Below are 12,061 nucleotides of genomic sequence, written 5' to 3'. Positions count from 1 at the left end.
GGACACGCTATAGATTGTATCTCCAAACCTTTCATCGATAAGTTCAACCGTGTCAGAAGTTTATCCAATGCTAATCTCCATATAAAGATATTAACTTTACGGGGCAGAACATTGAACCAGGTGAAATTCACTTGTAACGACGGGAGAATCTGCTCATCAATGTAATCTCTCAACGTACTAACAGCAAAACCTTGAGAGATGTCAAGATCAAAACACCATCCATCTATACCATCTGATACTTGAATATGCTGCAGTAAAGTACCCAATTCTTCAATCTCAGCAACTTGACGACTAGATAAATCTGATCTATTCCATCTCCATATCCATCTACCATCTACAAAACGATCACTAACCAAGCAATTATTATCTAAATCAAGATGATACAGCCTGTTAAATCTTCGTTCCAACGTTAAATCTCCAACCCAAACATCCTTCCAAAACCGAGTCGAGTTACCACTTTTAATCTTGCGCCGAATAATATTAACCGGGACAATATTTTTTTGATCAAGTTGCGCAATGTAATTAGCAACTACTGACCACGCACCTCCTGTCAATTTTCTGCTCGATCTCAGACCCGCATCATCACCATACACACTAGCAATAACCTTGGCCCATAATGCATCACGATCATTAAGAAAACGCCATCTCCATTTATATAGCAAGGCACAATTGAAAGCCTTCAAGCTACCAATATTAATTCCTCCTTTTTGAAAAGGAGCAATAACATTATCCCACTTAGCCCAAGACATTTTCTTGTGCTCTTTATCACTTCCCCAAAAGAATCTAGCCCGACACCTTTCAAGCTCCTTGAGAACCCCTTCCGGACACTTAAAAATCGATAGATAATAAATTCCCAACCCTCCAAGAACAGCTTTTATGAGTGTATATCTCCCACCAAAAGACAACAAATTAGATTTCCAAGCTGCTAATCGTTTAGCATATCGGTCGAGTAATGGATTCCAGTTAGCAATAGAATTCATATTCGAACCAATTGGTAACCCAAGGTAGACGAAACTCGAGTTACCAGGTATACATCCCATCCAATCTGCCTTAGATATCACCTCATCATGTGGAATCCCAACACCATGTAAAAACGACTTCGACATATTCAGCTTTAATCCGGAAACCAAATGAAATTTATTAAAAATAGTGACAATATTAGCCATATCCGACGTATCCCATTCCGATAAAATAATAGCATCATCCGCATAAAATAAATGAGAAATATTCAATTTGTCATTACCGACTTTCGCTCCATTAAACATACCAGTCGTAACTCCATTCCTTAACATCAGATTGAGCCCTTCCATAATAATAATAAACAAGAATGGGCTCAACGGGTCCCCTTGTCGTAAACCTCGATTAATAGGAAATTCATTAGTCGGGCTACCATTAATGATGACAGACGAATGAGCGTTAAACAAACACATTTCAATCCACTTGCACCAGGTAGGCCCAAAACCAAGGATACGAAGCATATACATAAGGAAATCCCAACTTACCGAATCATACGCCTTTTCGAAATCTACCTTAAAAATCATAAGTTTTTTCTTCTTACGCTTATACCATGCCACGACCTCACTCAATACTAACGGGCCATCTAGAATCTGTCTGCCCGCTATAAAAGCTGACTGCTCCGGACTAATGATTCCATCAATCACTTTTATAATCCTTCCTGCCAGAATCTTGGAGACAATTTTATAAAACAAACCTACCAAAGAAATAGGTCTAAAATCTTTTACCTCAACAGGATTTGACACTTTCGGAATGAGAGCTATGAAAGCAGACTTTGCACCTTGGGGGAGAAACGAATTAGCAAACGCTTCTTTCACATCTTGTGTAATACCATCCTTCAAAATATCCCAAAATTCTTTTATAAAATTAAAAGAAAACCCGTCAGGTCCTGGAGCTTTAGAATTACCGCAATCCCACACCGCGTCTTTAATCTCCTGATCATTCGGTATTGCCTCTAACATCAGGTTGTCTTCCACGGACAGCACATTATTTGGGATTAACTGCAGCTCACCCAAATCACCTGGAACAGCAGCAAATTTAGCTGCAAAAAATTCAAAAAACGCAGCCTTTATGTCACTCGGGTTCGTGCACCAATCACCATTTAACATCACACCTTTGATAGCACCTTTACTCCGTTTATGATTTATAATCGCATGGAAAAACTTTGAATTTTCATCTCCTTCTATATCCCATTTAATACGCGCTTTATGAATTAAATCCATCTCATCTCTAGAAGTAATGTCATTTAATTCGCCGAAGATCCGTGTCCTCTCGTCTAACTCCTCAAGAGAGGCACACGATCTATCCATCTTACCGTCGATTTCATCTATACGCGCCTTTATCTTAATAACTTTATCACCTTCTCCATCACGAACATCCTTAATCCATTTTTTCCTTTAAAACCCGCAATTTCTCCACTAAACGAATATTGGCACAATCTTCATTCCATATTTTAGAAACTAACTCCTTGAACCCGTCCCTCAAAAGCCACGAATTAAAGAACTTAAAAGGAGTTGGGCCAAAATCCATCTTCTCCACATGAAAAAGAATCGGAACGTGATCTGACCACATTCTGTTTAACGCCACTAATTTAGAGTCAGGAAAGATATCTAGCACCTCGGGTGACACCAAGAATCTATCTAAATGACTCATCTTGGACCCGGATTTATTCATCCAAGTGTATTTACGCCCCCCAACGGAAGATCATGTAGGCTTGCTTCACTTATAAAAGTATTAAACACAGTCGCTCCATGCATATTAAAGATCGTACCATATCTATCCTCCTCTGATCTCACTTCATTGAAATCTCCCAGCAAGATGTAGCTACCAACATTCTGCGCCTTAAACTCCAATAACTCAGGCCACAATCTTAATTTTGCAGTAGCATCTTGCGGCCCGTAAATATTAACTAAATAATAGACCTCATCTCTCCCAATCCACGTTCCTTTCACGATTACGTAATTATCGTTACACCAAATTTGATCCTTAGAAAACACATTCGGATCCCAAACCAATAAAATGCCACCCGATCTACCTCTGGATAAAGAACAAGCATATTCAAAATAAAAGTTACCCCACATAGATTTAATCCGAAACGGTTCCAGTTTCTCCATCTTAGTCTCTTGAACACCCAAAAAATGAATACCATGTCTAAAACACATGTCTCGCACCCACACCCTTTTTCACCTTTTCTTTCCCCCTCTGATATTCACTGACAAAATATTCATTGATCAACAATGTTTGCCCCTATCTTGTTAATCAAATCTTGAAACAGATTTGAGTGTTCATCGATGTCCTTACCTTCACCTTCATACCTTTTTATTAGCTGTTCCAGTTCATGCAAAAATGAATACCCTTTTACTTTTCCAACCTTAGGACAATAAAGATAACGGACTATCATATGATATAATTTAATTAAATTATATAAATATAATTAAGATAATTAAGATTCTTCTGGGCAAGGCCCATGTTATATTATCTGACGATGATATGTATTAGCTCCTATTTAGGACTCCAAGTTCAAACCCCAACTATAATTGTCCATCCAAGTATCTAACATCCCAAAACATCACTCCATCTGTTTTCTCTAGTTCGAAGGTTACCACTCTCCACATATTACCGATATAACTAATAGACAAAATTTATTTTATTTATTATGAATAGTACTATTCAATTTTTCATTTTATACAAACCAACCCCTAACTTTCATTAAAATACAAATCGAATCCCCTACTTTATACCTATATTATAAATTATTATTTATCCCATCACTAACACCAAAAACACCCACCACGCTTTACCGGCTTCTACACTGCGCTCAAACAGTAGGACCCACATAGGTCACTACTTAAAAGATGTCGAAAAATATTTTTTTTTTACAAAATATATCAACTAACTTTAACGCTAAAAGAAGTAACTTTCACAAAAGGAACAACCCTTCAATGTTAGATGTCGAAAAAAATTCTTTTTTTTACAAAATAAACCACAAAAGGAAACATTTTTTTTTTTAACTCGCATTCAAAACGGAGCCCCCGGCGTGAAGCGAGTGCTCCACAACTAGTTCAATAACCAAAATCTTCAAACCAAAGATTTCTTTTGTTAAGTTTGCAGGAAGTCTTTAGCAAAAACAGTAACCCTTTATCTCTTTTGAAAAAATCCTAAACTTACCAAACCCTAAATCTCACTCAACAGCTACACTCCACCGGAGGTGCGGTTTATCTTCTCTTTCCTTTTCGCGCTTATCTTTCTTCTCCTTTTCCCGATCAGACCCCGATTAGACTTATGAGGCAAATACCGTTCCTGCTATGGGGTTTCTTGTTCTTTTTCATGCTAGAATCAGGCGACAAAGGCCTTAGGCCTTCTAGGTTCAGCTGATTTTTATTTTGGTGTGGCGTTCATGTTTCGCCACCAGCATCCTTCTATTTCATCTTCTTTTTACGGCTCTCGGGCGATGAACCCCTTTTCTGCGGTTATGTGGTGTTGACATGAAGATGTTTGGTAAGTTTTTTTTTACTTTTTTTTTTTTTTTTGGGTGCTTGGTTTCCAGCTTTTTACTTAATTTAATCATGTATAAGTTTTTTGTGTTATAAGTGATGTATGTAACAAAAAAAATATTGATTTTTTTCTCAGATCTTGGTGGCGGTGGCTATCATTTCTTTTCGGAATTCGTTGCCGGCGATGTTTGTTGCCGGAAGCAGCTGCAGTTTTTCTTGTGTTAAAAAAAGAAATTGTGATTTTAATGGTAATTTGTAAAGTTTTCTTCATAGATGTTTTTTTATTGAGAGTCAGTTGACAGAATCATAGGTGGGGATGATTCTCACACACACTTTTTTGATCCTTACACCCCAATTGAGTATTATTAGAAGAATAAAAAGTTAAAATAGGTGTGTGAGGATCAAAAAAGTGTGTGTGAGAATCATCCCCTTAGATGGTGTTTTCGTTGTTAAAAAACGTAGGTTTTTTTTTTTTTTTGGGTGTAAAAAGACAAAAGTACTTTGTTATATTGTAGCAGCTACTGTTATACTGTAGCAATTTTGATTATGTGGTGGAATGTAATTGATGGGCATTGTCCATATTTAGTATACATATATATATATATAAAGCGTTTAGAAGGTAATTTTGTTATGAATAGTTACATTTTGTTGTAAGCTGGTGGATGACTAGTTATTAGTTACTAGTATTTCCTACTTTATAATTATGTCTTTAATTTTTAATTTTAGTTTGAAATTTAAAAATTTTGTTATTAGAAATTCTAAGTACTTACGTTACTGATTACATATAAGTAGTCCTCTTCATTCAAAGACTGATTAGCTCCATATCCTAGAGATTGATGATTTGTATCAGTATAAATGCTTGACTCTAAGAGTGTTCCTAATGGTTATGTCTTAGTCTTACACGACTAGACGCCACCTCAGCGCCACAACAACACTTCCTTATCAGGACTAAACACTTCCAACAGTTACATCTTTCGTCCATATTTTTTAATTACTTTTTATTTTTTTCTAAACAATATTTATTTAAATAAAACTAAACTTTTATTAAAAATTAAAAACATTACAATAATTAAAATTAAAACTTACATTAAAATTTGAAAAATAATATTACATTAAAATAAAAATAAAAAACTACTCTCCGCCTTCTTCTTCAACGTGGTCGTCTTCTTCGTCATCGGGAATGTGTGAAGGTTCTGCCTCGGCTTGATTGTTTGGATTAATTGTCGGATCATGTCGAATTCGATAATGAGGTGGAAGATTATACACTTGTTCTACAAGCATATCTCGTAGTAGTTGATGAATGCCCACATCTCTTATTCGGTGTCCATCCGCATACGCGCCTCGACTCTTTGTTAGAATGTTCCTCGTGCACGTCGAATCGGACGATAATTCTCCTCGAGCCCACAATATGCACGATCGTTGTCCTCGATTATCATATTATTTAATATGATACATGTGAACATAATCCTTCTAATTTTGCGGATGTAATACGGTCTTGCCGGATGTTGAACAATGGTCCATCGACCTTGTAGTACTCTAAATGCTCGTTCAATATCTTTTCTTGCCGATGCTTGGTACTTTGAGAATTTTGATTGTTTCGGGTCTATCGGATTTCTGAACGAATTCACTAATGTTGCCCATTCCGGATAAATTCCATCCTCTAAATAATAACCCTTATTAAACGTACACCCGTTAACCGTATACGTACATGGTGGAGCTTCACCGGCTAATAACTCAGTAAACAAATCAGATTGATTAAGTACGTTGATATCATTATTTAAACCCGCAGGTCCAAAATAAGTGTGCCAAAACCATCCATCGTACGATGTTAGCGCTTCAAGCATAATTGACGGGTAACTATGATCACCTCGTGTATAATGACCATTCCACCGTTGTGGACAATTTCTCCATCTCCAATGCATACAATCGAGACTTCCTAATTTCATAACCCGTCCTAATCCATCTGAACAAAGTCCATATCGATTATAAACGATTCACAATAGTTAATTACATCGCGAGGTATTTGACCTCTATATGATACATTTTACAAACATTGCATTCGTTTTTAAAAGACAAACTTTCATTTCATCTAAAGTTGACAGCATGCATACCATTTCATAATATATCCAACTATAACTAACTTAATAATAATCTTGATGAACTCGACGACTCGAATGCAACGTCTTTTGAAATATGTCATGAATGACTCCAAGTAATATCTCTAAAATGAGCAAATGCACAGCGGAAGATTTCTTTCATACCTGAGAATAAACATGCTTTAAAGTGTCAACCAAAAGGTTGGTGAGTTCATCAGTTTATCATAAATAATCATTTCATAATTTTAATAGACCACAAGATTTTATATTTCCATTTCTCATAAATATATGTGATGACCCGGAAATTTCTGACCAAATTTAAACTTAATCTTTTTATGATTTAATGTTTCCGACATGATAAGCAATGAATTTTGACAAGTTTTAAAACTTTTGAAAATAATTTTTTTATATAACGGTTGACCATCCTGTTTGTACAACGATTCACGAACGTTATAACATGTATTATATACATATTTTAATAAATATAAGAGTTTTCGATATATACGGAATCATGCGAATAATATTTATATACGAAATGATTAAAAATTTACTATTAAACGATGCTATTTCAAATTAAAATTTTTACGTATTAAGTCATTTTATTTTTATGATATAATTTTTGTATTTTTTTTAAGAAACGAAGTTAAATTAATAATGTACAATTTGTAAAGCACAACGTACAACGTGTAGCTTAAATAGTTGAATTTAAATTAATTCATTTACTATTCACATGAAAACGACATGATAGAAATTATTAATTATAAGTTACATAGAATACCCCTGAAGTATTTAATAAATACGACTTTTTAAAATTTAATATTCGATTTACGTATTATATTAATATATATAATACGTCGACAAACAACGAGACAAAGGTTTATGAGCTGGATCCTCCAGCCATGCGATCGCATGGCCAAGGAGGCTAAACCCCATGCGATCGCATGAGGTACTTTTTCAGGTATGATTGCTATAAATTGCAGTTTTTGGCTCGAGATAATCACACACATACACAAATATAGATATACTCCGTAATATTATTTATTATTATTATTATTATTATTATTATTATTATTATTATTATTATTATTATTATTATTATTATTATTATTATTATTATTATTATTATTATTATTATTATTAATAAGATTATTATTAATCTTATTATTTTTATTATTAGTGTTATTATTTTTGCGATACAAAAATAATAATGTACATAAAATATTACGACGGAGTGCTGTCCAAGTAATTTTCAAAACGTGTTTCCAAGCGAGCTAGAGCTAAGGAAAATATGGGTTATTGCCAAGGAAATTATGGGTAATGTTCGAGGGTATTTTTGTGAATCAAACCTCGTGTTTATCATCTCCGATGCGTCTACGTGCTTTTCTACAATATTGTATATCAATATTAAACAGTGAGTTTCATAAGATCCCTTTTACTCTCTACATTTTTGGGCTGAGAATACATGCAAATGCTTTATTAACCGATATACAATATTTATATGCGTGAGTTTCATAAGATCCCTTTTACTCTCTACATTTTTGGGCTGAGAATACATGCAAATGCTTTATTAACCGATATACAATATTTATATGCGTGAGTTTCATAAGATCCCTTTTACTCTCTACATTTTTGGGCTGAGAATACATGCAAATGCTTTATTAACCGTATACAATATTTATATGCGTGAGTTTATAGTCTCCCTTTTTAAATACTTTAAATATTTTTGGGCTGAGAATACATGAAATTTATTTTAAACGCAATAAGACACAAGTACATACTAAATTCTACATTGAGTTAAACCGAAAATCCCTTAGCTTTGGTAACTAGTAGCTGCCAGTACATAGGATATGGACTGGTGGGCGCGAATAATTGTATATGGATCCATAGGGCTTGACATCCCCGTCCGAGCTAGAGCGCTAGCCTTTTAACGGACGTATGTTATTTGAGTTTAAGACACGTTGGTTTGCGCGTATTAAAACGAATGGGGTAATTATCACTATAGCGTTAAGTTTAGTTACCAGGGTGCTCTGTTATGTAGAATCTATTGATAAACGTTTCTGGATGAAACAACTGAAATCTTGTGATCCACCTTTATATACAGATTATGAGCAACATTAAAACTATGAACTCACCAACCTTTGTGTTGACACTTGTTAGCATGTTTATTCTCAGGTTTCCTAGAAGTCTTCCGCTGTTTGCTTAGATGTTAAACAAGCTATGTGCATGGAGTCTTACATGACATATTTTTCAAGGAGACGTTGCATTTACCAAATCATCACCATGTATCTTATTTTGACTGCATTGTCAACAGAAATGATGTTGTAAACTATTATATACGGTGATTGTCTATATGTAGAAATCATCAGATGTCGAAAACCTTTGATTTAAATATTCATTTATGGTGTGCCTTTTCAAAAGAATGCAATGTTTACAAAACGTATCATATAGAGGTCAAATACCTCGCAATGAAATCAATGAATGACGTGTTCGTCCATATGGATTTGGAGCGATCGTCACAATACACGTCCCATGCATAGAGACAAAAATCATTCATATGGATTGAACACCTGGTAACCGACATTAACAAGATGCATATAAGAATATCCCCTATCATTCCGGGAAATTCTTCGGACATGATAAAAACAACATCGAAGTACTAAAGCATCCGGTACTTTGAATGGGGTTCGTCGGGCCCATAGATCTATCTTTAGGATTCGCATCAATTAGGGGGTCTGTTCCCTAATTCTTAGGCTACCAAGCTAAAAGGGGCATATTCGGCTTCGATCATTCAACCATATAATGTAGTTTCGATTACTTGTGTCTATTTCGTAAAACAGTTATAAAAATAGCGCATGTATTCTCAGTCCCAAAATATATATTGCAAAAGCATTTAAAAAGGGAGTAATGAAACTCACTCTACTGTATTTTGTGGTAAAAATACATATGACGAAACTGAACAATGTAGGGTTGGCCTCGGATTCACGAACATATACCATTTGTATATATATTAAAATATATAATGAAAACCACATAATTTTATTTATTAATATATATATTATTATATATGTTTGTAGTTATTTAGGGTTTATATTAGATTCCATTTAAAACAAATGTTTATATTATATTTCAAATTATATGTTATATATATTTATTTTGTATATATATTTTAAAATAATTAATATCTATTCATTTAGTTATTTACATGTAACAAACTATTGATTTTCAAACATAATAATAAATATGTATATATATATATATATATATATATATATATATATATATATATATATATATATATATATATATATATATATATATACATATTTATTATTATGTTTGAAAATCAATAGTTTGTTACATGTAAATATTTATCTATATAACGTTAATATATAGTTATATGAGATATTAATATCGTTATAGTATATGTACTAAATACATTTTGTATACAAAATATTTATTTGTTAAAGATGATAGTTTTGATATTAATGAGTTTCTAATAATAATAACTGTGATGACCCGGGAATTTCCGACCAAATTTAAACTTAATCTTTATATGTTTCCGACACGATAAGCAAAGTCTATAATGTTGAGTCTCGAAACTTTGAAACTATGTTCATGTATTCAATTACCATTCGACTCTTTCCGACGATTCACGAACCCTTAATTATAAATAGAAATATATATATATATATATATATATATATATATATATATATATATATATATATATATATATATATATATATATAAATATCTATACATGTAAGTAAATATTTATTAAATATAATAATGAACTATTATGCGAATGTGATAGAAAACTTAACTTTGTTATTTAAAACTGTTTATGTAAACATAGATAGTAGATTGAATATACATAATTTGTCAATGTTAACAAAGTATTAAATGTTATACTCTAAGATTAATTGTTTCAATATATATAATATATTTATCTACTTGTTAATGGAAACTTAATTATATATATAATAGTTGAATTATTTATGTAATATCCATACATAATTAGTACTATATGTACATTGTTAAAAGGTATAATATATATAATTTATATTATATAAATAATTAATAAAAATAAATGTATATACAAGATATAAATATTAAATGTTAAAAATTTAATAATATATGTTGCTATGATGAAACAACATACTATAGTATATATATATATATATATATATATATATATATATATATATATATATATATATATATATATATATATATATATATATATATATAACAACATTAAAATATGCATTAGATAACTAAAATGCAAATACAATTATATAATAATATACATGTAAAATGTATAAAGATCCAAATATTCAGTATATGTTCTTATATAAAATATATTTTTTTAAATGATAAAATATAAGGTTAAGGTATTAAATTTAATTAGAAACTGAACTATAGTTGTTAAGTAGTTTATTACTTTCTTTATCATTATAAAAAGTAAACACTTAATATTAATATTAATATCTGTATTATTAATAATAATAATTATAAAATATATAGATATGGAATTTGATGCATGTACTTCACTATATCTTTACTACTACTAGTATTATTAGATATTGTTATTACTATCATTATTAATTAATATTATTGACATTATTATTATTAATGTTATTTATTAATAAAAACAATATTATTAATAATATATCTATAATTATTAGTTAATGTAAATTAAATGTTAATGAGATAAACAAATAAGTGTAAAATAGGTATAAACCTCTAACAGTCTATTATTTGTTTCTGTCTCCCTATTTTCGCTCGTGAACCAGTCAACATCCCTCCCTTTATAATAATTGATCAGTTATTGAGATGAAGAAAAATAAATACATTTTTTTATTATTTTTTTTTTCTTTCTGCTCGTACACCTGTTCGTGCAACCTTATTACCAAAATTCAATTTCTCAATGTTTTTCAAAATGTAAAAATACAAAGTTGTTAGGAATCTCCTACTCAAACTACCCGCAAAATTTTAAGTTCCAATTCTTCCTATCGATCACGAATTTTGGAGTCAATGTTTTGAATCAAAAAGTCAACTGAATTGTTCAAGGTAAAATTCGATCTCCTTGTCATGTTTTAAGTTAAATTAATGATTCAGATAGATTTTAATAACCATTTACAACTTATTTCATGTTGTGATCGAGAGCTATAACAGTCTTAAATCCGAATTCAACATTTGAGTTAATGTTCTTAAAATATGAAACAGCAAATGCTCATATTCGGATTAATTTTAAAAATGTAAGAGTGTTAGGAATTAAATGGTTAAACTTTCCGCAAAATACGAAATTCCAATTCATCTTAACGAACTCGAATTTCTAAGTCAAAGTTTGTAAAATTCAAAAGTCAAACTGTGTTCATCAATTGAATTCGGGGTATTCGTTTCAATTCAGGTTAAATTGATTATTTCATTAATTTTTATGAACATTTTACAAAC

General features: G+C 31.6%; 1 protein-coding gene across 1 annotated transcript; it reads right to left on the bottom strand.

Moving 5' to 3' along the window:
• Positions 1-5,860: 5,860 nt before the first annotated feature.
• Positions 5,861-6,352, bottom strand: LOC139840615 (protein ALP1-like). The gene has a single exon (XM_071830871.1). The coding sequence runs from the start codon at positions 6,350-6,352 to the stop codon at positions 5,861-5,863; it is 492 nt and encodes a 163-aa protein (XP_071686972.1).
• Between the last annotated feature and the right edge of the window lie 5,709 nt (positions 6,353-12,061).

The sequence above is a fragment of the Rutidosis leptorrhynchoides genome, chromosome 4 (assembly GCF_046630445.1).
Source record: "Rutidosis leptorrhynchoides isolate AG116_Rl617_1_P2 chromosome 4, CSIRO_AGI_Rlap_v1, whole genome shotgun sequence".
Taxonomy (NCBI): domain Eukaryota; kingdom Viridiplantae; phylum Streptophyta; class Magnoliopsida; order Asterales; family Asteraceae; genus Rutidosis; species Rutidosis leptorrhynchoides.
The sequence above is the reverse complement of the archived record's forward strand: the minus strand, read 5'-3'. Positions and strand labels throughout refer to the sequence as shown.

Coding starts and splice junctions, on each gene's coding strand:
- LOC139840615 (XM_071830871.1), bottom strand. CDS start 6,352: ATGCTTGAAGCGCTAACATCGTACGATGGATGGTTTTGGCACACTTAT.